The sequence below is a fragment of the Osmerus eperlanus genome, chromosome 28, assembly GCF_963692335.1.
Source record: "Osmerus eperlanus chromosome 28, fOsmEpe2.1, whole genome shotgun sequence".
NCBI classification, from domain to species: Eukaryota; Metazoa; Chordata; class Actinopteri; order Osmeriformes; family Osmeridae; genus Osmerus; species Osmerus eperlanus.
The window spans coordinates 7,273,592-7,300,162 of NC_085045.1; the positions used below are offsets into that span (position 1 = coordinate 7,273,592).

The 26,571-nt window shown below is 46.8% G+C and overlaps 2 protein-coding genes across 3 annotated transcripts in view; one reads left to right on the plus strand and one right to left on the minus strand.

Annotated features, from left to right (window-relative positions):
- The window catches only part of dock8 (dedicator of cytokinesis 8), a 42,477-nt gene extending 28,528 nt beyond the window's left edge, over nt 1-13,949 (minus strand). Inside the window, exons 1-6 of one of the 2 annotated variants that reach the window (XM_062454197.1) lie at nt 13,679-13,949; nt 7,414-7,516; nt 3,971-4,146; nt 3,563-3,634; nt 2,668-2,776; nt 141-353 (exon numbers count right to left, since the gene is read on the minus strand). In XM_062454197.1, coding sequence (XP_062310181.1) covers nt 141-353; nt 2,668-2,776; nt 3,563-3,634; nt 3,971-4,146; nt 7,414-7,516; nt 13,679-13,731 — 726 coding nt within the window. In that variant the 5' untranslated portion in view covers nt 13,732-13,949. Of the gene's footprint in view, nt 1-140; nt 354-2,667; nt 2,777-3,562; nt 3,635-3,970; nt 4,147-5,903; nt 6,135-7,413; nt 7,517-13,678 lie in introns of those variants that run through there. The other variant, XM_062454198.1, reaches the window with a different exon arrangement.
- A 737-nt stretch (nt 13,950-14,686) lies between these two features.
- Nucleotides 14,687-25,935, plus strand: cbwd (COBW domain containing). Its single transcript, XM_062454431.1, has 16 exons — nt 14,687-14,810; nt 15,183-15,287; nt 15,684-15,770; nt 15,886-15,982; nt 16,324-16,415; nt 18,226-18,285; nt 18,614-18,651; nt 19,806-19,852; nt 20,753-20,839; nt 21,017-21,061; nt 21,779-21,835; nt 22,475-22,526; nt 24,305-24,373; nt 24,634-24,699; nt 24,842-24,968; nt 25,185-25,935. The coding sequence occupies exons 2-16, from the start codon at nt 15,185-15,187 to the stop codon at nt 25,253-25,255; spliced, it is 1,098 nt and encodes a 365-aa protein (XP_062310415.1). The 5' UTR covers nt 14,687-14,810; nt 15,183-15,184; the 3' UTR covers nt 25,256-25,935.
- The last annotated feature ends 636 nt before the right edge of the window (nt 25,936-26,571 follow it).

A 26,571-nucleotide genomic window follows, 5' to 3' on the forward strand; every position in this document is an offset into this window, starting at 1 on the left:
GTCAGAACATTAGGATTTATTTTTACGACAGAAAACATTCCTGTGCGTCTACGTGTGGGTAGATAGTCCTACAGCATGCTGTTGTGGGTGTACGCAAACGTGTGTGTGTGTGCGCGTGCGTGTGTGTGTGCGTGTCTCACCTCATCGGTCGGGGGGTAAAGTGCAAAGAGCTCGGGATGTCTGAGCCCCCGACGGGCCTCCTGATTGTACCTGTCCAGGTCGTCGGGGTTACTGAAGCACAGGAGCCCCTCCACCCTGGGGTCAGGGGTCAAACCCTTCCGCAGGTCAAAGTCAGAGGAGGTCAGGGTGTGGCTGGGGTCATCACTCAGCACGGCGAGGGAGGGGGACTTCACCTGGGGGGGGGGGGGGGGCAGAGTCAGGTTTCAGATACAATTAGAGATAAGGAGTAGGGGTCGGCGTGGCCGATTATCGGTATCGGTCATTTTCAAAACCGATTTGCAGATAATATTTTTTATTTTTTGTTGTTGTAATTTTATTACGTTTATTTTCCTTTATTTGTTCATTTGTTGCTTGTTGTGGTTTAAATTTACTTCTTTAAGTTTTACAAAATGTTTTTACAGTTTTACAAAAGTTTTACAGAATGCTGCTGGATGCTCCCTGCACTTTTGATGTGGTTGTTATTATTATTAATAATATTAATGTTGTTATTATTAACAGTTCTCAGAATTAAAGATATGGTTAAAGTAATTTAAAGTCTTTGCCAGAGGCCTATTTATTCTTAATTTTGATATACATTTTCATTTTTACACTTGACATATATATCGGTGCAAAATATTGGTTATCGGTCTACTTGATCTGTAATAATCGGTATCGGCATCTGTCCTGAAAAACGCATATCGGTCGACCCCTCATTAGGAGGGAGAGCGTGGGTGAGGCAGGTTGAAATATGAGAATGTTAGGTAAGAAGTGTAGGGGAGTTAGGAATGCTAGAAACATTTTGATTACTAAAATTCTTAGTTATTAGGGTTAAATGATCTCAAGGTTAGAAAAATGGGTAATCAAAAGTGAGTGAATATCCAGACAACTATGACAAGAGGCAATGCAAACCATGATTTAGTAAATTCCAGAAAGAACCCCATAACCCTACAGAGGGGGTCAGATGGCTGAGCGGTTAGGGAGTCGAACTATTAAGCAGAAGGTTGTTGGTTCGATTCCCAACCATGCCAAAATGATGTTGTGTCCTTAGGCAAAGCACTTCACCCTACTTGCCTTGGGGAGAATGTCCCTGTACTTACTGTAAGTCGCTCTGGATAAGAGTGTCTGCTAAATGACTAAATGTAAATGTACAGAACGACTGTAACCTGCAAACACACAGAGATCTTTGCTAATGGGAGCGTCACTACCATACAGAGGTAGCCTCAGTCTTCATGTCCTCATTTACACCCTTCCTCTGCCATCCAACCCCATCACATCCCCCCAGCCTCCACACCCCCGTCAGGGAACAACCAGTCCTCCTCCAGCGATGCATACCCTAGCGAGACCTCCTAGTGCTACTCATCCCAAAGCTGGTCCTACGCCAATGTGAAGGATGATTCAATTCTGGACAATGGGTCTGTTCTTTCCCCAATTCCCCCTCTCTCACTCTGTCTCTCGCTCTCTGGCCTGGTGTACATGTGGAGCCCCAGGCTGGAACAGGGGCCTTTGGTTTGGGCAATTAGAATTTGGCAAGACTGGGTCTGGAGGCTGCCTAGGCCTGGAGGATGGTTATGGCTAATGACTTGGCAAGAGGCTTGAGGTTGGACACTGGGTATGGAGAGGGAACTAGGTGCTGGCAGGGCCTGGGTCGGGGGCCTGGGCCTGGGCCTGGGACAAGAATTGCTAGCCCAGACTAATGACTGGTGGTGATTGCTGGCTGGGGACTTGACAGGGTAGGAGAGTAGGGGGCTGGCATTAGCAAGAGAAAAGAATATAACAGGCCAGAATATATTGGAACAGAAGCAAATATACTGTATGGAATACCGATCAAGTCAAGCAAAGTCTGCTGAATGTGGTTCTGGGTCTTGGTGGAAGCAGTAGGGGGCTGCATGAATATTCAGGCCGCCTCATTGTGTGCAAGCCAGGCCGGGTAGACATAAGGGGGAGGGGCTGGAGGAGGTCACTTCCACGATGAAACAAACTGCTGGTTTGTTTACCACCCCCACCCCCTTCCCCCTCTCCCTTTCTTCATCCGTCTGTCACACTCAGCCAGCCAGCATGTCTCTCTCTCTCTCTCTCCCTCTCTCTCTAAACCTCTTTCCTTTTAAATCGGGATTCTTTTTAAATCGTCGTTTCAATCTCTCCCTCGCTCTGTTTTTGCATGCGGAGAGGCACGGTCCAGGCTGCTTGGAAGGTCCTCTCCGTTTGCACCGCTCTTAAAACCCACGTCCGGCCACGATCTTTGCAGGAATCATCTCGACACTCTGGTAAAGCCATCACGATGTGCATCTGGTATCCTGCTGTAACAGGATCCTATCGGGCTTTATTCGATCGCGATTGGTTAGACGGAGACGGCGGACATTGATTATTGCTGTAGAGAACTCCGACGTTGGTGCGTTGTACCGGAAACGCCGCAGCCGATGGGCCTTCGTATAATATAACCTGCGGTCGTCTAGGAGCTGTGCGGTGTGCGTGTTGCAGTTGTGGGGATGCTGTGTGTCCGCTGCTTACTGGGGTTTCTTGTTTCTCCGGCTGGACATCTGACTCAAACGTCTGCTTTTGTAGGCTTTTATGTAGTCCTTCCCTCTCAGAATAGGCATTCCAGCCGTCGCCTTGGCACCTGAACACATAACATGGTTACTGATACATCTCTCTCCTATGTTAATCTAATCAAACCAGATCGCGAAGTGAGTTTTCCACCCTTCCAAAGCAAACAGAGTCCAGCATGACCAGCGTGGGTATTGGTGTGTGGTCCTGGTTGGGAACCCTGTATGAAGTGAGCTTTATCGTACTCTCTCAGACCTCCCCACTTCCTGTGAGGACAGGAAGGACACCTTTAGATCTGAGAGCGTATGGCTAACATCCCCACTGCTCTCTCTCTCTGGTCTAATCTTATCTCTTCCTCACTCCCTCCACAAGGCTTGTATGTCTTCTATGTCTATCAAGCTTAAACAGAAGATGGACCCTGAGGGGTAAGAGATAGGTGAGGGAACTGGTCCAGGCTTCTGTCTCCAGCCCTGTGGGGTCTAAGATGGTGTGGGGTTTCTGGAGGTCTGATAGTGTCTATTGGGTCTAGGGAAGTCTGATAAATGAGCATAGAAGGACCTTAGAAAGAGAGCAGATTGCGAGTATTGTGGCGCATTCTTGATGAATATTGAACTTCATTGGGTATTTAGGGTTATGTGGGTGCGTTGGGGTTTATGGTGGACTATGTGCCTGTGGGTGGGTCTGTTGAGGTCTATGGGGTTGTGCAAGTGTACGGGGTGTATAGTAGAATATGGATTGTGTCATGTTTACGGGCTTGTAGTGGATATAGAAGTGTATGGAAGCTCTGAGGTTGTGTAGGGGCTGTGTGGTGTATCCTGGCGGAACTTTGTCGGGGGTATTATGGGAAATGGAGTCTTACCTTCTGCTGACCACCAGCCAGGGCTGGGTGTAACTCTGGACACAATCTCGAACATGAGGCTCCAGCTCTGACCTGCACAGACACAGCACAACACGAGTGAAGGAGGTGGCCCACAAACGCACATACAGCACCTGCATGGACCTTCAGACGCGGGCCCTTCGCAGAAAGCAAGCGTTCTACATTCCCGTCTTATCATAATCTGCACCGTCATGGCCAAGGTGACTGCCTGAGGGACAGTCAGGTGACGATGACGCACATTGGCGGAATATTTTCACAATGACAAAAGGGCGCTCTCTAAAGCCCAAGGTAAAGAACGAAAAGCAGGGAAGGATACTAGGGGGCTAGCCCCCTCGTTTGTCTGCACACGTGCACCTGTGCGTTACCCAGCCCGCCGGCTCTCTGACTCACCCCTCCTCCGGGACGGAGTGTCGGACCGTGCGGCACTCCCTCTCCACCAGCTCCACCTCCAGGTCGTCGTCGGGGAACTCGCCCATCTTGGCCATGAGGCTGGCGTCTCCGCTACGCAGCTGGGTCATCAGGAACTCTTCCAGGTCCAAGGGCTCCACCGCGTCATACGACTGGGGCTGAGGAGAGGAGGGGGGTAAATCCACGAGGGATGAGCTATATTTTTAAGACGCACTGTTCCAGGTATGTCAAATGTGTGTGTTCCTTGGCTCCAGGAACAGGAATGCCTGGAGCAATACCAACAAAAGAAGCTACAATGCACTGTTTGAGGGAGAGAATGAAAAACACAGCCATGAATCATCCATAAGTCTTTGAGGCGCCAAAGCACATGGATTCTATAGCCTTCAGTCACGTCTAAACGTTAGGGAACAAAAGCACAAAAGAGAGGGAAGAACAAGTTGGATCTTGAGTCCACTCTCGACAACAACTTTACACCTGTCAATTACAACAATCCGTCAGCAAAATCCTTAGTTCAACCATAGTGGATGGTCTCCTGTGCTTAGGTTCACCTTGAAGATGCCATCAATTAAATCATCTCATCTGAGGATGTGTGATAAACAAAACACTCCGGAGTCTGTCAGACTCTACCATGACTACGCACAATCAGTGCTACACCAGCACAAGAGGAAAATCATGTCCACAAGAAAGTATTTATTTAAAGTGATACAAACACATACGGACAATGGAACCGAGTTGCGCACCCAGCACAAACTTATCTCATGCGGGAGAGAAGGATGAAAACGGTGTAAACATGCTTTACATCAGCGTGGAGGGCTATCAGATAGCTAGCTAGCAAAGATGACGAGCGGGCGCTGGGAAGATCCCAACCGGGAATCTTTCTCCATCTCTCTGTGCTGAGTGTGGAGCGGAGGGTCTGGGGAAGTACATACTACTACTACTACTACTACGTAGTACATAGAAGATACGAAGTACCTTAAATACCAAGAGAAGACAGACAGGCACAGGGTGAAGTCAAGTGATTTATTTATCATCGGGTGCGCAATGTCACACAAGGTCATCCAGAACACAGATTCTTATGACACGGATAGCAACAAAGGACAAAAGATAAAGCAGGCAGACTGACAGGAAGACAGGCAGAGGAAGTCAAACGTAAGCCAGTCAGATGGACAAACGAACTTGGATTATTCTTTGATCTACAAGCCGGTTTTTATTCATCAAACCACAGCTGGAGGTTTTGCTCTGCTGGCATTGAAGAGGACATTTGCAACACAGACAGAAATGCAGAACAAGAGACAAGGATGTGAGAGAGAAAAATAGAAATGGCATAGGCATAAATAGCCATAGCGACTCAAAACAACTGAGAAAGATGGCGTCTTGATACTTCTTCCCAAGCAACCATTCTCAACCCGATCGCACAGCTCGCCTTGGATTGGAGTTCGAGGTATGAGAACCGAATATACGGGGGAAATCTCTTCCAAGCGACCTTCTTTCTAGAAGCATGTCAAAGCTTGGCCAATCGTGGCAGCAGATCTTACACAATAATGGCCTCTTTCTCCATTCTTTAGCGGGGAGGCCAACAGACACAAATACATGCAAATCTATGCATGCCTCGTCCACTCCATGCAGCTCTGTGGAGCCGAGCTCTTAGTGGTGCCAACACAGGCTAACTAAGACTAGATAGCACAGCAACTTGGTAGCCTTGCATAGCGTAGCACAGCCCAACCCACACTTACCTAGTCAGAAACACAAACTACAACGAGAACGACATCTCAACTTCACTTGCTTCAAAACGTAAAAGAACTATGAATATGTAATAGTGCCACGGATACAATTGCCGCCCTGAATGGGGCCTACCTTAGGGTGCAGCGCCCAAAAACACGGGTGCAGGTGGAGTGGAAATGTTGTGTAGACTTACCGCGCTATACACTCAACGTTCAAGAAGGAAGTTGCCAAAATGGCGCAGTCCGGAAACGCAGACCTGCTGCCTGTCTCAGTGTGGTTACAGTTTCCGCTATAGTGCAACTAACCACAAGACTGTTCCAGAGATTGAGCCTTAGATCTGATGTCACCTCTTGCCCCTCGTCCTTGGTCACTCAACATGACCAAACAGACGAGTAGACAAACAGAAAAGTCGACCGGGATGAGTTCTTCTCTAAAGGGTTTGAGATCTCCATATAGGTAAAGTGCTGTGGGGAAGTGGCTAGCGGTGGATATGGGAGGGGAAAAAGGAACCACATGACCCCATATGCCACTTGACAAGAGGAAGTGACATCGCCAATCGTTCTAGGACTTCCACAAAGAAACACACGCAGCCACACACGCGCACAATTCCACCCAGCAGTGTCCCGTGACTTTGATCATTTTATCATATTGAATAAAGACAACACACACTTGTCCTAAACAGATCATAACAACCAACAGTGAGTCACAACAGTCACTATGACCACACATTCCCCCCAACCAGATGCACGAGAGGCCCCGGATGATGATGATGATGATGATGCACATGGGGGAAAAAAAAATCGCCCTGAAGATTAGGATATTAAAATCCCTCTCCCGCCTCCCAAATCCAGCTATATGAAAGATTTGCCCGTGTAAGCTCGAAGGTAAGCAGGCGCCGATGGCAGCCTGGGCCCTGACCCATTTCCCAAGCAGGTTAGAGATTACCCATAATAACCCTGAGATGGCCCCACCCCCACCCCTCCCCCCCCCCCCCCCCCTCTCCCCCCCCTGTCACATGACTGGCTGGCCCGGGGATCAGAGAGAGGGAGCGACAGAGAGAGAGTGGAGGTCTGCAGCTTACTGTCTCTCAGACAGTCACAAGGATATGAACCCAGACTTAAGGCCTAATGTCCAACAAGGTATTAGGACACCTATAATGAGTGAAGGAAGGAAAGATGAGACGGTGAATCGAAAGAAAGAAAGAAAGAAAGAATTGAGAGTGAGAGTGAGAGTGAGAGTGAGAGTGAGAGAGAGAGAGAGCGCTATGGGACCTAATCCCTTCAAAATATTGAAGCACATCCTACAGTCTGACTGTGACTGTCAGAGAAAGATTAGAGGAGAAAAACAAGAACAAAAAAGGGGACGGATGGATGGATGGGCTAACCACTACTGTCTGGGTAGCAACATGAGCGCTAACACCACAGGGCTTTGGGCATTAGGCAAACAACACCTGGTGATTCTCTCACTCCCAGTGTCATACCTTGCATAAGCGCCTAATGAAAGGACATGAGACTCATGGGTTGATAGTAGAGATGCAGGTAGGTGTGTGTGTGTGTGTGCTTGACCGTGTCAGGCAGGGAGATGCTCACCAAAGAAAAATGCATGGACACTAGTAGATAACAGTCCTGTAGTGTGTGCTGGGGGGGGGGTGTATTGTGCGTATGTTTTTATGTATTAATGTATTGTGTGTGTGTGTGACTCACCACGGTGAAGCACATGGACGCGGATGCGCTGGAGCTCTGACGACTGTGCTGGGAGGAACCATGACCGATGCTGAAGTGTTTACGGATCTCAGCAGACGAGTGTCTGGAGGAGAAAAAGGAGGGAGAAAGGTCACACAGGTCACACCCCCGCCCAGGGGCCAGGAGAGAGAGGGGAAGAGGGAGAACGACCCTCAAGATGAAAAAGAGACAAAGAAAAAGAGACAAAACAGACCCGAGAAAGAGCAACGAAGAGCCAGCCACATTAGACACTATTAGACAGACTGCGTACTACTGTCGACTGCATTCTCATGATGTCATTCTAAGCAACCAGTAATACGTCCATTTCATCATCGCTCCAGTCCTTACGTTCAACCTCACAGATACGTTCCACATTACTGACTCCTGGTCATTATCACAACGGCGATATCATCAATGACACCATTGTGTGGGATGCCTCTGGGTGAGTTGGTACTCGTTTGGCGCTCCCCATTCAGCCCATTGTGATCCTCACGAACTACAGAACAGACCAGAGGACAGCGGCTGGCAGAAATGTGGTGCCCTCTTTTAACAGACAGGCCAAGCGTAAAATCATCAAGACAGTATAATAGAGTGTTATAATAGTGCATGGGGAGGGTTTGTGTGTGAATGTGTGTGTGTGTGTGTTGGTGTCAGACAGAAAACTGCAAACCAACACACAAAAAGACGGCTAGTATCCCAATTTGTTTCACATCACATTTTTCTAAAACTCACAGTAGTTGCTTCTAATTAATCTACCATGCCAATGGACCCCCTACTCCTTCACCGAAGGAGAGAAGACAATAGCATCTTTATTGGTTGTGGTTTGGCTATAGAGGAGAGATGAAAAGTCCCACTGGGGGAAAAAAAGCTCTACTATCTGTCTGCCCTCCCACAAAAAGGAGTGTGTGTGTGTGTGTGTGCATTTTAGCCGGTATAGATCAGTTAAACTCACTCCTCAGGTATGTAACAGGCCACCCGCGCCAGCAAATTGCTCTAGCTAGCTAACTAGCTCTTTGTTGGCTTAGCTGGTAGTGGTCGCGCTTGGGATGTCGGAAGTGGCGGGTTCGATCCCAGACGCGGGCGAACGTCAGCCGAGTGTACCTCCGACGGGGGCGCGGCCACGTCTATTACACATGCGACAGGAAGGGAGCTTGTGTGTGTGTGTGTGTGACTGAAGCAAGGTAGTGCAACAGGGCTGTATTGTGTCGAGTTGGGATGGGGGTTGAGGTACACAGGGTTTTTGCAAATGGGTCACAGTACCTCCCCCCCCCCCCCCTGCCCCCAATCTCCATGTTCATTAACCCTCCGTGGTCATTGGTCATTGTTAGGTGGCATAGCCTCTGACCTGTCAACCGTAGCGCTACCCTGATCAGTGGGGTCTATCATGCAGGGCAGCACTGGCCCCGCCCACATTACTCACTGGCCCGCCCAGGCAAGTTTGATCAAAATAAATTTTTTGTTCATTTTTATTATTCAAATGTTTTTAAGAAAATATATTAATATAAACCTGATTTATTGTTGACTGATGTGTGTTTAATTTGTTTTCCGAATAAAATGGAACTGTTGAAGCAAGTTGTAGGAAGCCTCCAGAACGTAATTGGTTGCTATGGTTGCTAGGGGAACCAACAGGAAACTCTCTGGGCAGCCTTTAGCCAACTAACTTTGCTAGCTGCTTTTTAGCCAATGTATTAACATTGTTAATATTAATTATATTAATTATTATCTAAGTCATTTTTTCTCAGAAAAACTATAGGCCCACTCACCTTTGCATTGGCCCGCCCAAAATACAATTTCTGCCTACGCCACTGCTATCATGGAGTTGTTTACCACTGACTTTACATGAAGGGAAAACATACTCTCACTCTCTCTCACACACAGTCTGCCAGAGGACGTGAGCATACACAACCTTCAGGCAGGGGAGGGTGGCATGCGAACGTACACAGAGGCAAGTCCAACTAGTGAGGGAGTCATACTCAATCTCTAATGCACCCAAGATGTTTTACATGAACATTGTCTTAAATATTAAATACAGAAATATTTGTACAGCAGTATAAAAGTGAAATGCTGAAAAAGATTTTGCTCAGTCTTCTTGAAGCATTTTTGCGTTACATGTTTTTAAATTGTATTTGTGCCTAAGACTTTTGCTCAGTACTACACATACACGTACAGTGAGTACACATATACATTTGAACATGCTTACGCACACGGTGTGCGCCAACAGGAACTTTTGATAGGCAACCTATGGAAATCTTGGCCAGACTATTAACAGAGTTGAGTTCAACAGGTGGGTTACATAATACTGAAGAGTCCAAAAGTCAGCCTGAAAATGGGGAATGCTCCACACCCAGAGTGATAGAGGAATGTAGTTCATTATAAACTACACACAACATACCATGTGAACCATGCAAGCTACATATAGAAATATTTCAGAAAGAAAAAAAAAAAAGGTAAATGTTAACCTATACTTTCCAGATTGATTTACCATGCACACAGATTTTTTCAGCAACTGCAAACATTTCACCGTCAACTATCAAAGGATAAAGTGAGTCCCCCTCAGTGTGCTGTGTTCAAAGTAGCGTCAACTAAGCTGTCAATAAAACGTCTCATATTCACATGCCGCCACAAACCAAAAAAAATACTTCAAAAGCCATTCGCCTCGCTTGTGCTCAGTAAACTCCAAACCACTTAACCACTTTCTGTCAACACATATGCCCTCTCCACATCTTTCCTTGCTATGGTGACATAATTACGAAGCAAGGACGCAGACAATATTCCGAGACAGACCTACACTAATAGAAAACATTCTTCAATAGGGCACACACGTGCACGCACACACACACACACACACACCCACCCTCCTATAAAAAGACTACACAAGTAAAACAGTCTTCTAGCCGTGCTACAGCAGCAGTGCCAAGCAGGCATCAGGCTTGGACAGAGACCGCCAGGACTGGAAGCTGAACAGTCTGTCATTTTCAGTTCATGGAGCAGATGTTTGTGGTTCACTTGTGAGGCTAAGGCTGCTATTGTCTGTGGGAGCGAGACATGAAAGGGAAAGCTTCATATCTTCACTATTTATTTTATGCCCGCAGCTTAGATGGAAAGACTTTCCTCTCAACTGAATAGATGGTGAACGAGGTTGAAGCTGTTTAAATGAGAAGATTTTAAATAAGAAGGAACTACAGGCTTAAAAAGGGACATATTTAACACTGGTAGCTGGAGGTCAAGATCATTTGATTATGGAATGCTGTGAAACAGAATCGTCGTCCTTTGTTTTCAAACACAACCAGGTTTGTTGTATGTGCTAGGGTGCAGATACCCAAGTTTCATACATAATGTGTCATATGAATTCAACCAAAATCTACATATCAGCAATGTGGCTATAATGAGCAGCACGTCGTAAACTTCCTTTAGAAACAATTCAAGTGAAAGGTCAGTCCCCTTAGGGAAGGAAAGGCGGCAGTGATTGAAATACCTCTCATATGGAGATCATGTGATTGCGGGTGTTTCCCCAGTTCCTTAAATTTGCTGACGAGGCCGAATCACCACAACCAAAACACCCGGAAGCATCCGAAATATGCATACTAACCAAGTTTTTACCTGAACTTGTCATTAAGACCACAACACCTGATAAGGGTGTGACGGCAGGTCATGACAGAACAGAGTGGACATTGATGGCTTCTTGTGGCTATGGCAACAACCACCAAACACAGCTGGTCTCCAGAGCCGGGCTATTTGTGTCCAAAATCAAACAATGGCCCAAATATATTCCCAGGGGAGATAAGGAAAGAGTCTTAGGTATTAATAAGATAAATATAACGAGAAGAATCCAATCTAGAAGTGCAAATCTAATCTCCTTCGGGCTACGGAGATCCAACTACATAATATTGTCAGGGTCGGTTCCTCATTCCAGAGCAGAAGGAGTCAGGCCTGTACTTGTCTCTGGGTGAGGAAGAGTGCCTGTCAGCATTTCTGGATTATGCACTAGCATTCCTCCTTGTTTTTCGTGTTGCTCTCAGCTATGCTTCTGCAGCTTGTCAGGATTATTCGATGCGAAAGACGTACCTCTACCCAATGAGACAGAATCTCATAAGAAATGTTATTATCATGTAGTTGGTTTCTCAAACGGGGGGATCCTCCAATTGTCAACTGTGCCTTTGTCTCATTCCTCTTATTTCTTTCACCTTCCTGATCTCAGGAACATGGAAATAGTGAACATGGTGGGCCTGGTTGGCTACTCGTACATCATAAGGGATGTGAACACTCTTGCTTGTCCAACACCCCGTCCGATGAAGATGAAGTGGAGACCTGACAAAGAAGGGAGAGAGACAGTCGCAGAACTGTTTGCATCATACTGCTGGAGATTACATGACTCTTGGTGCTATCAGTGCCATCATTGGTGAGCTTCCTGTCCAGAGGGCGTAGGGAGACATACACAAACACCACTGTCATTAGCCTGGCAAAACCCCTTTTTTCTGGGACGCCCAACAGATCAAATGTCAAAGAATCACAAAATATAGTCCCAAAGATTCAACTACAGTCGCTGCATTAGGGTTTTGTTAAGAAATCTTCGACAAGCTTCTGGAAAGTTCCTCAGAGCCTCCACCAATGACAGCTGATTATTTGATCCGGGACTGCAGTAAATAGTTATTTTGTCTCATTAGAGACTTTGCTTTAACCATGTAGGAAATCATAACCTCCAGGGCCCCTGACCACAGCTGTTTTGCCAGGCTGCCACCTGTCACTAATCCACACTATGAGGTATCATGTTCACATGCAGGGTCCATCCCAAAGCACCCTGACATCTGTCCACGAGACACACTTCTCTCAAACAGAAGCATTTCTGCACGTTTTTTCAGATATTATCAGCACTTCTCTTTCGGGTTTCTCTTTCTTTTTGTGGGTTAGGCAAGAAGTATTTCCTGTTTTAGCCTAGTCAGGAAGAACAAGGAAGAAGTGAAACATTTACTGTGGTGTCAAATTAGCAGGATACCTCGACACTCCTTGATGAAAATACATGAAGAAGAACTTACAACTTTGTTTGAACATCTGGAGGATGCATAAATTCTGCAGAAAAAAAAAAAGTAATAGTTTCAACTGAAATGACGGATTACAGCTTCATCTTTGTTTCAGATTTCAGATTAAACCAGGCCAAACAAAAAGTCCACCCTTCTATTTATAATATTGTGTTCCAAGTTTAATCATCAACCCCAAGTAGCATTTAAATGCAGGCAGGCAGTCACTAACACTGACACTGACAAGACAGGCGGACGGACAGACAGATCAATGGCTGCTGGTGCATCACTAAATCAAAAGTTGTGATTGAAGTGTCTTAGAACTCAGCAGCTGACTTCGACAAAGCCACTGGAGCTGCTAGCCTTTCAGATTCCATCCAAATAAAACCATCACCAACAAATTGATGCAGGCCAAATATCATATCTGTACAGATGGCAGTAGGTTATAGAAATGCTTGTGCCTCCTGTGTAATTTTCTTTGGGGACAGGAGATGCTTTATTTACTTCTTTTTTTATGACATTATTCAAACTTTGTGGAGCTAAGAAGTGATGTTTTCACAGCCTACATTATTCAATTTACGTCCATCTCTACTGTTGAGTAAGCTTGTACTACAAGGGTATGTCGGAGCCGCTAGTATTTGTTGTATTAGTTAATACAGGCATGACATACAATAGCGTTGCATCACGTGGCTGCTTCCTCCCCACCTGCATGGTCAGTCAGAAGTCATAGTAAGAACAATGACTACATCCCCCCGGCTACAGCATCTCAAAGAAGCAGTTGGACACACACACACACACACAAACACACTTTATATTTCTCTCTCTTTTAAAACACACACACACACACACACACACACACACGAGAGGAAATGATCACACTGAAGTAAACCCGATTTAGAAACAACCTTCATGAGGAGGATATGTAGTTGATAAATATAGATAAATGCATCAGCTTCTTATGGCTACTTGGCGTGCATATTACCTGATTGGAATCCTGATTCTTTTATTTGTTTTACTCGGGAACATTTTGCCACGAATATGTATTCATAGGCTTGCAAGCCTAACCTGTAATAATGATTTCATCTACACGGAAAATTGAGAGCAAGATTTAAGCACAGGCATTCCCTTAACTCCAAAGCTATTTTGTCATGTTATAACTTAGCTGCGTGCTCAGAAATCCAGAGCCTCGTGTCACCATGTAATGTACCTGGTAGTTAAACCATTTATATTACCTGTTGATCTTCAGCGCAAAAGCCCGTCGCTCCGCACTCGCTAAACTTGCCATAGAAGTTTAATCCAGTTCAGCGGCAGTAGCTCCAGTATTCCTCACCGATTTCAACTTCGCTTGCCGCGCTACAGACTGAATGTCATCGCAATCCTCATCTTCGCGGTGGCAGCGTTCTGGGTGTAAACTTCCGCGTTTGACCCTTCCCAAGTAGACACCGGCTGCGGAGTGGGAGGGTATGGACCAGACACGCTCTGTACACACACTCGCTGAGATAAGCCTATTGGGTTGCTTAATAAGCAGTCTGGATGCGCGCGTTCTTCCCTCTCTCTCTAGCTCTCTCCCTCTGACTTTCTCAGACTCTCTCCTATTCAGTAGCCTACTTGGACAGTGTGTGTGTGTGTGTGTGTGTGTGTGTGTGTGTGTGTGTGTGTGTGTGTGTGTGTGTGTGTGTGTGTGTGTGTGTGTGTGTGTGTGTGTGCGTGCGTGCGCGTGCGTGAGAGAGAGAGAGAGAGAGAGAGAGAGAGAGAGAGAGAGAGAGAGAGAGGGGGGGGGGGAGTGGGGGGTGTGGGGGAGAGGGAGAGAGAGAGAATGTGAAGGGTAATGGACATACTGAAAACATCTGATTCGAATATGAAACAGTCATACATTCATGAAAGATGTGATTCTGGATCTTGCTAACACTGCCATTTAAATTGCAGGGTAGGACAAATATCCTCTGGGCCTTTACATAGGTAAGACCAGCTACAGGAAAAGGGTATTCTAGCTACGGTCGCCCTCTGCCGTTTTTTTAGGCTATAGGCAGCAACCAGGCTTTACTTTAGCAGCATTGTAATAAGAGGCACAATCCTTTGCCAATGCAGTTACATATAATATATATCTATATAATGAGATATTGTTTTACGATTGACAACAGAACATTCTCTTTCTCATCTCTTTTGTCGGCCCAAACCAAATAGTTCTTTGGCCAAACTGAATACCGTAGTTGTTCATGGAATTCGGAACTAAAGTAATGTCCAATGTTGAGGCGGAACTTCCGACCAAGTTGCACAGCTTTAAAGCACACTAATCTTAAACAAATTAGTTTAAGTAGCATATCAAGCTGATTTGACTTTGACATCCTGTAGTGTTAAAACCAGGTATATTATGTTTGACTGTATTCACTGATATTTAGACTGATAGCTGTCTTAAAGGCGTAGATGTGACAAATTATTCCTTACGATATCACAATCAGAAGAGTTAGTACTAGCTAGTTTAGCTAGCTAGCTAGATACATTCAATACTATATCTGTCACTGCTCGCTAGCATCACAGCTAAGTACTTCACTCAACTGACACAGAGATACAGTGTATGCTAACGTTTGCTATTTGAATGTATTAGCAGTAAATTATTGTCCCATCTTACGCACGCAACATGTTTGGCCACAATACTTCCTGCTAACTAGCTACCGCAGTCAGACGATGTAGCTAGCTTTAGATGCTTAGCTGTCTCTTCGATCTGTGTGCACACAGTGATGATGGATGAGGAGGATGACTGTCCGGAGCTAGTCCCCATCGAACACAAACCCAGCTCACTTGGCGAGCAGATACCGGTCACCATAATCACAGGCTACCTCGGTATGTGTGTCCATTTCACAGACTATACATCAGTGGTTCTCAACCCTGGTCTGAAAGGACCCCATGTTTTAGATGTTTCCTTGCTCCATCACATCTGATTCAAACGAATGGGTCATTATCTAGCTCGGCAGAAGCCTGGTAACGACCCATTTATTTGAATCAGGTGTGTTGGAATAGGGAAACATCAAAAACATGCAGGGCAGGGGGGCATGAGGACCAGGATCGAAAACCACTGCAATACATATCCTCCGTGATGGTCAATTACTGTTTCACTGCATAGCATACTCGCCATAGTGGAGAAAAGTGCTGAGCAATTACTAGCTACTTGTTGTTGCTCTACGGTGATTATTGTTGTTACTATTATTGATGAACATTCAATGTTACTGATGTACACAGGAGCAGGGAAAACAACATTGTTGAATTACATCCTGACTGAGCAACACAACAAGAGGATCGCTGTCATCCTCAACGAGTTTGGAGAAGGTACCCAAACAACAAATAGTTCCCTACCCAAATGTGTTCACCAGAGAGCAGCAAAGGTACATAAAAAGAACTGTTTGTGAGTTTCCCTGATTGCAGTCTCTGGTCTGACCTCTAGGGAGCGCCCTGGAGAAGTCTCTGGCTGTAAGTCAGGCAGGAGAGCTGTATGAGGAGTGGCTGGAGCTCAGGAATGGCTGCCTGTGCTGCTCTGTCAAGTATGTGTAGAGGAGATGGGTGCATCTCAGTAGTCTCACGTGGTCCGCTCACCATACCCGTTTTCTCAATGGTTCAAAGAAAGGGGGCACAATTAAAATGCCCTTTCCTGCAATACTATTGGCTTTTTCTTTCGTTCCACCTGGATAGTCACTCACCTGATAGTCCTACTTGGTCACGTAGTTACAATTTCACGTTTGAGCATTTACAACCACCCAGAAATAAGACAAGTCATAATATTTAACATTTAGCTATTGTATTTTCTACTGCAATCCTACAGCATTAGCTAGTTGTTATGTATCTATGCTTGGCAACCTCAATATCTTTTTTCATTGTATTGCAGGGACAACGGCCTGAAAGCTATAGAAAACCTCATGGAGAAAAAAGGGAAATTTGACTACATCCTTCTAGAAACTACCGGACTAGCCGATCCAGGTAAAAGAATTGTTTTGAATCAAAAATCGGCACGTTTTATCAACACGCTCACACATGTTCTGAATGGTTTCCATCCCACTCCCAGGAGATGGATGGTTGTGCATGGGGCATTGTCAGAAAACCTTGCAGTAGAATCAAAGTTAACTTTAAACCACCACAGTTTGCCACTCACATTACAATGCAGTACCTTACGCTAAGAAACACCTGATTAAGCAGCCCTATCTGCTCTCCTGAGGGAGCAGACAGGCGCTGTCTCCTTCCATTACTGCCGACATGCCCTCCATTTCCCTGTGGTTGACCACTCAGAAAGTAGAACTGCGTGAGGACTGCAACATCTGCGCTGTTTTGTTTACAGTTAATGATGCGTTTAGAGAGCCCTTAACTGTCATGTCAACTCTAATCCGCGTTTGCCCTTCTTTTGTGATTGGCTACAATCTCATAGGAGCTTACGGCAACAACACATCAAATTCCGCAGGCTCACATGATGTATAATTGTGTCTGTCGGTCCATTCAGCGTCATCAAATTGACATAATTTTCCTCTAAATATGAATCTTGCAGAGTTAGGGTTCATGGTAGGCCTTATTAGAGGAGAGATCCTCAGCGTGTTGGGGCTGAATGGCTGCAGATTTGGAGGTGAAAGTCCCGAAACCCCAATTCTGGCCTCGGCTTCTCGGCTTCATTTGAACTGTAATCTGAAGACAGCTTAATTGTTTTAGGCCTTGGATTTTGACATTCTAAAGTAGCCCATGTCCCAAGTAGTCCAAACAGAAAGTTAGCTTTGCACTTATCTGTAGCTTATACTTTTTGATGAGCCCAGTGGAAGTTTAGCCCCTTCTTAGATGTTTTTCTCCGGCATGCGATAGCAGGAGGGGTGAATCTGAATAGCCTATTTCCATGCCAACATGGAAGCTATCAGGCCAGAGAGAAATAGGAAATCAATAAGGGGCCATTACAGGCCGAGACCTGTGGTGACTGGAGTGTGTAGATAAGTGACAGGTGTCAAGAGCCCGGGACGCAGCCAGCCACAGACCACTGGTCTACACAGATGGTACCAACAGAGCGTGCTCAGACCGGAACTCTCCCTACCATTTGGCCGTGTCATTGGCCGAAACAGGTCGGTTATTGACTGGGACAGCTCTGTCATTGGCCCAGACAGACCTGTCACTCAGCGAGGTCTCCAGGGAGCCTGCCCCTCCCCTCCGTTCGGGGAGGGGGCTGGATTGGTTATGTGCAGGATGCCACTCAGAAATTGTGTTTTCATTACTCTCCTATCAAATATTTACTATGCTTTCTTATTCTCGCCTGACGGTTTGACAAAAGTGCATTATGTGAACAAGCCAGGCCAGGTACGGTGACATAGGGTGCTGGAATAACTGCCCTCTCTGAGAAATTGCAACAAACCAACTGTACCTATGGAGGGGGGGGGGGGGGGGGGGGGATTGCGAGCACCTCCGATTAGTTTGCCCTGGTCCACAGAGTTCTAGCAACATAAGAGGAATGAAATATGTTTGTGTGTGTGACGCGGGCACACTTTAATGGTGGATAAACCTCTATACTTCTGATATTATTGGAGTTTGGTTTATTTTCCAATTGGCTCTGTGTGTTTTTATCCACCTGATGATTGTTATGTCTGTGTTCGGTTATTGATGTGGTCTTATCAGGATTTTTTTTTTTACTGAGGCAAAAGACAAACGTCTACTTACGTAGGAAAACAAAGTGCTTTTCTAATTCAAGTCTGAATCGGTCACTAAACAGTTTTGGGGAAGGGTGTTTCAACATCTCTTTCTCTGTCCTCTCGCACTCTGAAAGGTGCTGTGGCCTCCATGTTCTGGGTCGACGCTGAGCTGGGAAGTGACATCTATTTAGACGGTGAGATACGAACGTTTGTTCAACTCTCGTTGTCGTGTCTTTGATCTGGCGTCTCGCGGACCGCTTACAAACCAAGAGGTCTCGTCTTCCTCGTGCACATATAGAAACCCTTGTTTTCTATGCTAAAATCCATCTGGGATAAAGGAGTACTCGGCAGTTTGTCGCTATCTCTACAGAGGAGAGACCCGAAATAACGTCCGAGACAGTGAGCTGAGCCAACGCAACAAGCGGAACACCCAAAAGGCTACAGGGGCAAAGATTAGTTTATAGAACTGTGTGGACACAGGTCTTTGACAAGACCCTAACCCTGTTCCTTGTTTGTTCCCAGGTATTGTCACTGTCATCGACGCCAAGTATGGAATGCAGGCAAGTGTTCATTTTGCCAAGCTCTTTTGTTTCCACGGTACTAACTAGCGCTAACAAGGCAAGGCCCTTTCGCCTGTGAAATTGGATTGTGTTGCTACACAGGTTGTTGGGTTTCAGGAGCCCCCCCTAACACACACGCACACACAAAAGTCTTTAAGAGGAACAGGGCTAGTGACACCTGGATAATAGGTTGTAATGGGAAGGTGTCATGCTTGGCAAGGCGACTCGTTCATGGCCCGGGTGCTACCTCCCCCTCCTCTGGGAACTCTGACAGCAGGACGGGGGGGATGGGGGGGGACAAAGATAAAAAGCCAAACGAGAGAGTTTGAGATTGAAAGAGAGAGAGAGAGCCGGGCGAGAGTAGCTGATTGAGATTGAATTGGAGTCATTAATATCAGAGCAGAGCTTGCTTTTATGACCCTCATACTCCCCCCCGCCCCCCCACCCCAAACACACACCGACCCCTCTAAACACTCCTCCTGGCCAAGTCCCAGGCCAGCTGGGGGGGGGGGGGGGGTGTAGGCTCAGGGCACGAAAACAGACAATCAATTCTGTTCGGTTTTGGACTTCCATCACTCAGTCCGGATGTGAGAGTGGGATGGAGCCTGGGGGGGGGGGGGGGGGGCGGTGAGCTCCTCTGTTATGTACGTACCTCAAGAGACAGGATGCGGCGCCCGCAAATAGAATGAGAGATGGGGATCGTCTCTGGAGGCTTGAGGCCTGGAGCGGGCGGACAGGCGTCGTGAGACGACGGGCTGATGGCCTGCTCGCCACGAACGTTCCTCCTCATTTCGGAGATGTCACTTTCTTGTGACAGGGTGGTGAGCTTGGCGTGTGAGGGTTTAGGGGTGTTTCCGGGTTTTTTGGGGGTGTTTGTAGGGAGGAAAAGCCCTCTCCAAACAAACCCATGACAACCTTCTCCCACACTTGGGGATCTTGCAAAGTAGAAGCACTATTAGCACGTCGGCAGTGATTAGCAATCTCGAGACTTCTCTGTTTCTCTCTCTAAACATCCCCCGCTCTCTCTCTCATCTTGGTCTCTCCCTCCCTCTCTCTGTGTCCTTCTTTCTCTCTCTCTCTCTCTCTCTCTCTCTCTCTCTCTCTCTCTCTCTCTCTCTCTCTCTCTCTCTCTCTCTCTGTGTCTCTCTCTGCAGCATCTGACAGAGGAGAAGCCAGAGGGACTAATCAACGAAGCAGCCAGGTAAGCCTCCTTTCACAATTTCTCTCTCTTTCTCTCTCCTTCCTCTCTCTTTCTCTCTTTCAAATGGTCTTCGTTTGTCATGTTATTTGTTTGTCATGACACTCTTAGTCTGTTTCTTTTCTTTCCTCTATGGTGCCGTTGATCCATATTTACAGACAGGCAAAGTGTAGACGACTGCCGTCTGGACCTCCCAGGCCCTCTGCTCTGCTGCCGGACTGTTTGTTCACGGCGTTTGTGTTTGTTTCCCGTCCAACTGTTGGTCCATTTGAGAGTGACACCTGATACTCACCCAGCCCAGCCCAGGGGAGAGGGGGGGGGGGAGGCAGCAGCATGGGGAACAGGTCAGAAAACTCTGTAGGCTACTGGTTTACTTAGGGTGGGAATTTGCATAGAAGACGACTTCACATCAAATCAAGCAAACCTTGCTGTGACCCGGCGATTCTAAGGCCCCAAATTGCCACACTATTTCACATTAGTGTGGAAAATTGTGGGTTGTGTAACGCCACTCCTTGTGGCGGTTAACAGCTTACTGAATGCCTTGGATTGACGCGTCTTGTTTTCTCCATCTCTCCAGACTAGAGTTCAGGCAGGTGGTTTAGTCTCGGAAAGTTAGCCTACCTAGGTTTCTTCGTCTTCCACGGATACAGCGGCGCGGGCTGTTGGGATTTACATGACATTTAGTTATTCGGATGCCCGAATGACAGCAATACAGGTTTTTTGGAGGGCGCTATTTCTGCTAGAAGTTTCTAGCAGGTATTTCTGCTTAGGCAGTGTGAGAAAAGCCCTAGGCGGGCCGCCTTAGCCTTTTAAATACTGGAAGAACCCTGCCTAGGAGTGCCTCCTTATGCACATATGATCGTTTTTTAAGAATGGTGTGGATATGTTGGGTTTGAACAATAGGCAGATTGCGCTGGCTGACCTGACCATCATCAACAAGACTGACCTGGCCACCAAGGAGGAGTTGGAGAAGCTCAGAGAGAGCGTCAGGTGAAGACCACACAACCACTCACACACTATTACCTTAAAGCTCAATCACACAGCTCCATGATTTCTTTTTTTTACGTTGTGGATGGAGAAATTGCCAAGTGCTGAACTTTATCACATCATTAAAGAGTTTGCCTGATTATTGATCCTCTGTATTTGTGTATGTCGTCTTCCCTATAGGTCTATCAATGGCCTTGTTAAGATCCTGGAGACTCAAAAGTCAAGGTATTTGGGTGTTTTTACGTGATCCACCTTTTCCCCAGCGGCGTTTTTATATCGGGAAGTTCCCATGCGTCACTGTGGCTAACAAATAACTATCCTCCCTATATACACTTTCTGTTCGGATCTCATAACAAGGATCAAACACATCGTGGCGTTCCAGATGAGCCCTCCCACCTCACCAACGCAAACACAAACACTTCATCCCATGGTGTCCAGTTACCCGCAAACCCCTGCACTTTGAACTCTGACCCTGCTGCAACACCCCACCCACTAGCAAACCCCTGTGTCTGTGTGTGTGTGTGTGTGTGTGTGTGTGTGTGTGTGTGCTTGTGTGTGCGTGGTAGTGCATACATTGTGATGTTATTGCACAGTTTGGGGTGTAACGATAGCAGTGGTCAGTGTGCGTATCAAAGGCTGGGCGTGTCAGCTTTTCGGATGAAAGGCTCTGTGCAGCGAGGGGTTAATCAGGAAAACGTGCGCCCGGCCTCTCCTCAGCTCACCCTCCGTGTCTTCCGGCTCCTCTGGAAGGGACCTCCGAGGCTCGGCCGTGGGTTGATACTCGTAGGAATGGGGACTGTTGTACTCGCAGGGTTGTTGTTGTTTGTTGGTGTCCCACGTCTATGCGCCTAACTGTCTTCACTCAGCCGTGTCACGTGTCACGCATCGAGATGAGCGTTTGGAAACGTACAAAGTCATCCGGTGTTTGTTTGTGCTCCCCAGGGTGGACCTCTCCCAAGTTCTAGACCTGCATTCCTTCGACACCAAGGATGGGGCTAAGTATGTGTGTGTGTGTGTGTGTGTGTGTGTGTCCAGGGCTACAGTGCGGTTCATAGGACTAAGATCGTTGACTTTGTTTACCATGTACCTCCCCAGCAGGGTCTATAGAGAGGCCTGTATGAGACCTGGAGGTTGGGGTGGGGGGTCCTTGTCTCATTGTCACCGCTGCAGAACTCTTGTCAAACTCGTCCCATGAATGGGCTCGCCGGTGTTACACCAGGACAGGCTCGCGGTCTGGGGGGCCACAGCTGCGAAGGATTAGGACCTGTGTATGTGTGTTGTATCAAATGGCCCCCTGGTGGGGGGGGGGGGGTCCTTTCCTCTGACTAACCCCACCCCCAGCCCCCGGTGCATGCGCTGGCTGTTTGATGGAGCCCCCCCCCCTGCTGCTCTGCCTGTGTGGCCGCAGGGCTGAAGCTGCTTATCATGTTTGTCCTCCTTGTGAGGTCAGGGAAGGGAGGAGGGGGGAGGAGTGGAGGAGGGGGGAGGAGTGGAGGAGGGGAAGGGCAGAGAGGGACATTAGGAGAGGGGGGCCGGGGGGGGGGGGGGGGGGGGGATAGTTCAGAGGTGTATGGCAATGGGAATCAGATGTCGATCCTGACCTGTGTAACCGTGGCGACTCTGATCTCGTTCCTACAGTCTGGCCGAGAAGCTGCAGCTCGTGCAGACGACCAGACCTCACCTGGACAAGGTACCTATCTCCCGACCACCATCCCACCTCGGCCGCCGCGTACGGTGTCCGAAACCGCTCGATTTTGAAACCTGTTCGCGGAGGACTCGGAACTCTGATGGGGGGGAAGGGAGGGGCGCGCAGCACTGCCGCCACTCGACGCAAATCAAACCGCACAGAAACAAGCTTTCGATAAGTGACCTAATGTACACACCACACGTCACAGTAGGGTTCACGGTGAAGAACGGTGCGGGTGGCGGGTAGGTGGGTCGTCGACAGAGACGAGGTGGCAGGAGGGGGTCTCGGTTAAGGGAGAGGCAAGCAGATCCGTTCGCGGGGACTGGGGCAGGCCGAGCAAAAACCAAAAGGTGTTTTGTTGAGCATTTCTTAGCAGGAATCATACCCTTCTATTTCCCTTGGTTTGCAATTAAGACAGATGCTCCTTCTCCTTATACTTAGACGTAACCTGGAACACCAGTCAACAAAAATAAAATGTGTAAGATTTCTCTTTTTTTTTTATCCCCTTTGAATTTCTTCTCTTTCAATGCGGTGACAAATTCAAGTTGTGTATCCCCAGGGTATGAGTGAGAACACAGAGGAGTGTGTTCTGGTTCCTTATGTTTTCTGGCTGGCTAGCAGACAGTAGCATTTCCAGGGGGCTGTGTCTTGCCCCTAAACACCCTCAGGGGGAATTGACCCTCTCGTGGAAAGTCTCCACCCTGCTTACGCTATTTAGCTTTGTAATCAATCGGGAAGCTTTTGAAGTTCTTTGTTGGTGGCTCTGCTCACCCACAAGACAGCCTCAGCCTGTCTACAGTTAAACAAGCAGGCTAGGATGCGTCAGACGTATTCCAGCATGTGGGGCGATATCTCCTGTATTTCAGTCTTTAAATGTCTCATAGGGGTCATAGTCTTGGACTGTGTATACTCTTAGGTACATTTATCACAGAATGGGTTGGAGGTTGGGTGTGTGTGTGTAGTGGTGTGTGTGTGTGGGGGAGGGGGGGGTAATCTGTATTGTCATTTGTTTTCACCAAGTCCCCTTTCCCGCATGAGACTCAACTACCCCCCCCCCTCCTCCCCTACTGAATCCCCCCCTCCTCCTCCTCCCTCCATTGGGTCTCCCCACCCCAGCTGTTCTTTTCATGCAAATCAGGGTGCTGTATTTCTGTTGTTATACCAAAATAAAAAAGGAAGTGTGTAACCTTAACACTTTCACACAATAGACTAAATATCTGCAAAGTGCCCTTTAAATGTTGTAAGGAAGTATGCAGTGGAGAGGAGGAAGGGCAGGGCAGGCGGGGAGCAGAGAGATAAAGAGATTTAGGGTTAAAATGACCCTCGGTTTAGAATGTTTTTGACACGTTCGTCGTCAAAGTCATTAACAGCACCACTATGTGGCGCGAGGAGGCAAGTGTGAGAATATGCATGGCTTACACAATTCAAAACAGTTTCCGTTTGTATTTTAAGGCAGTGACATTTTAAGGCACGTCCTTTCTGGCTACAAGCTAAAAAAAATATATATTTATGGTTTTAAATTACAAGTAGATGCCTCTCACTCAATATTGTCTTTAAATGGGTGCTTCAAACACACAGAAAAAACCTGGAGAAAAAAAAAGATATTGCAGTCACATACAACAGACGATGCACCTTTTAGACTGTGTCTATCAAACAAATTCACGATACGTTACGTGTTGCATGTCCTGTGGTGTTCTCTGGTCTTCACTTGTTCAATGCATGTCATGGTTTCCCAGGTGTGTGCTCCTAATCTAATGTCCCCCCCCCCCCCCCCCCCCCAGAGTATTCTGACGGTCACATTTGAAGTTCCTGGGAGTCTTTCTGAGGACGTCCTGAATGTCTTCATCCAGGTTAGAACCCCTCGGGGAACTCGTGGTTCTGATAACTGTTGGACCAGGGCTGTCCAAACCTTTTCCTAGTCATCATGCCATCCTGTAGATTTTCATTTAAACCCCTAAATTAGCAACCACCCTCCAGTAAGTAGCTAGGCGACAAGCTGAATTAGGTTGGAGTGGGAAAAATTTTTTTGGAAGAGCAGTACAGTTCTCCTGGAACGTGTTAGATATTGATGGACAACATAGGACTTAACCGGCTCTCCCTTCCCTGTCAGGACGTCTTGTGGGAGAAGACCCTGAAGAACCAGTCAGGACAAGCCATGAACGTCATACGGCTAAAGGTACAACACGCTTAGCGAGAACATTCCTTATAACACCGGCTTGTTTTATAGCGGGCTTTAGGGTATTGGTGTTGTTTAACTGACGTGTGTGTGTGTGCGCGTGTTTTGTTGAGCTGTCCTAATGAATGAAATGCGTGTGAAGGGTATTGTGTCAGTAGCAGGTAAAGCTCACCAGGTGATGCTCCAGGGAGTCCACGAGCTGTACGAGCTGGAAGAGACACCCCAGCAGTGGGAGGACGAGCCCAGGGTGAACCGCCTGGTCTTCATAGGTGAGGCCTCTACTTCTACTAAGGTGCAGGTTATATATGCGTTGCGAAAATGTTCCGTTGTGACTGGTAATTGAAACTGTGGTATCAACTTCATTAGGAGGATTGCTGTCAATTTTGCTTGATGTGACAGAATTCAGACCCAGTGTTTACATTTAAAACCCTCCTGCTCATAGCACTAGATGAAGTCTTGCTGTCCCAACCCCTGTCTCTCCACAGGGAGAAACTTGGACCGAGAGATCCTCAAGGAACACTTCATATGTACAGTGTTGCAGGGAGGGGGAAAGTAACTCAACCTGGACTCCAGTCTGCACCAGGACTGGACTGGAACTGAACTTTCCATGGACAGTTCCACTTGAAATTGTGCGCTAGTCTGCTCTCCTTTAAAATCACCTTGTCTGAGGATCTGTGAAGCACTGCTACTGCTGCTTGCCAAAACCTCCACACAAGCACTTGTTGGACTTCATGTTCCAGATACAGTCTTATATGTTACCGGGCCGATAACTGATTTAAAAACTGTTTCTCAGGGGACTAAATAAATCATTTCAGACGATCTCATAAAGCAGCCCCCCCCACACACACACACACACACACACACACACACACACTCACGCATAAAGAAACCATTGAATAGACGTTTAAATTGGTAATTATATTGTGTCCTTAATGTCATGTTCTGTGTAAATAGTTAACAATTGAAGTTGCCTTAATCAACTCAGTCACTAACATAATATTTAGCAATTTTGTGCAACTAGACTAGTAGGGCCTAATGCTTCAAAGTAAAGCAGTTTTGGATGTAAAAATGAAGTGGTGGCTTTTATCATGAATATTAAACATTAGAGAGTTGGATTTTAGCTGTTTGACATGGCAGTATCCTTAGCCAAGCAAAATTATTGTTATTTTGACATGGCTTACTTTGTTTTTTCCCCATTGTTAAATTATTTGAATAAATCAACGATATTGTCAAATACTCCCTCGTATTCTTCATATTCACAACAGATAATAAAAGGTAGGCCTAAAAAAAAAAATTTGTTGAGACAATACATTTTAAAGACCTGAAACTGGAATTGTATTTTACTAAATCGTTGAAAAAGGCTATAAATTCCGCAGGATAAAACTAATGTTCGGAAATGTTCACATCTTATTTCTTTTCGGATACACTAGTCGAATTAAAACGATTTGTTAACCATTGGTAGCGAGGTTAGATTCTGATATTAGAAATTGGCGTCTGATTATTAGGAAGTCATCCTTCATGTATCAGACACACACAGCCTACACACACACAGGTGAGGAAATGGGTGGGGACATCCCAACGTTGTCATTTGCAATGGAGATGGTTAATCCTCGGACTGTTTTAACACATATCCGTGCGCTGAACCGGTTTGCTTTGAGGATGTCTGTGCCCATTCTCCGTGGTCATAAACCCGGCCAGGCCTCGTAGCCCTAAGCGTACAGTGCAGCTGTGCCGTTTCCTACCCGATTCTGATGCTGATCGCCTCGTTAAGGCGGCTGTATAGCCCCCTTTCTTACACGGCCACGGGGCGCCGTCCCATGGCCATTTTCATGGTCATACCACCTACGGGCATCCAGAGGTGGCAAACTAAAC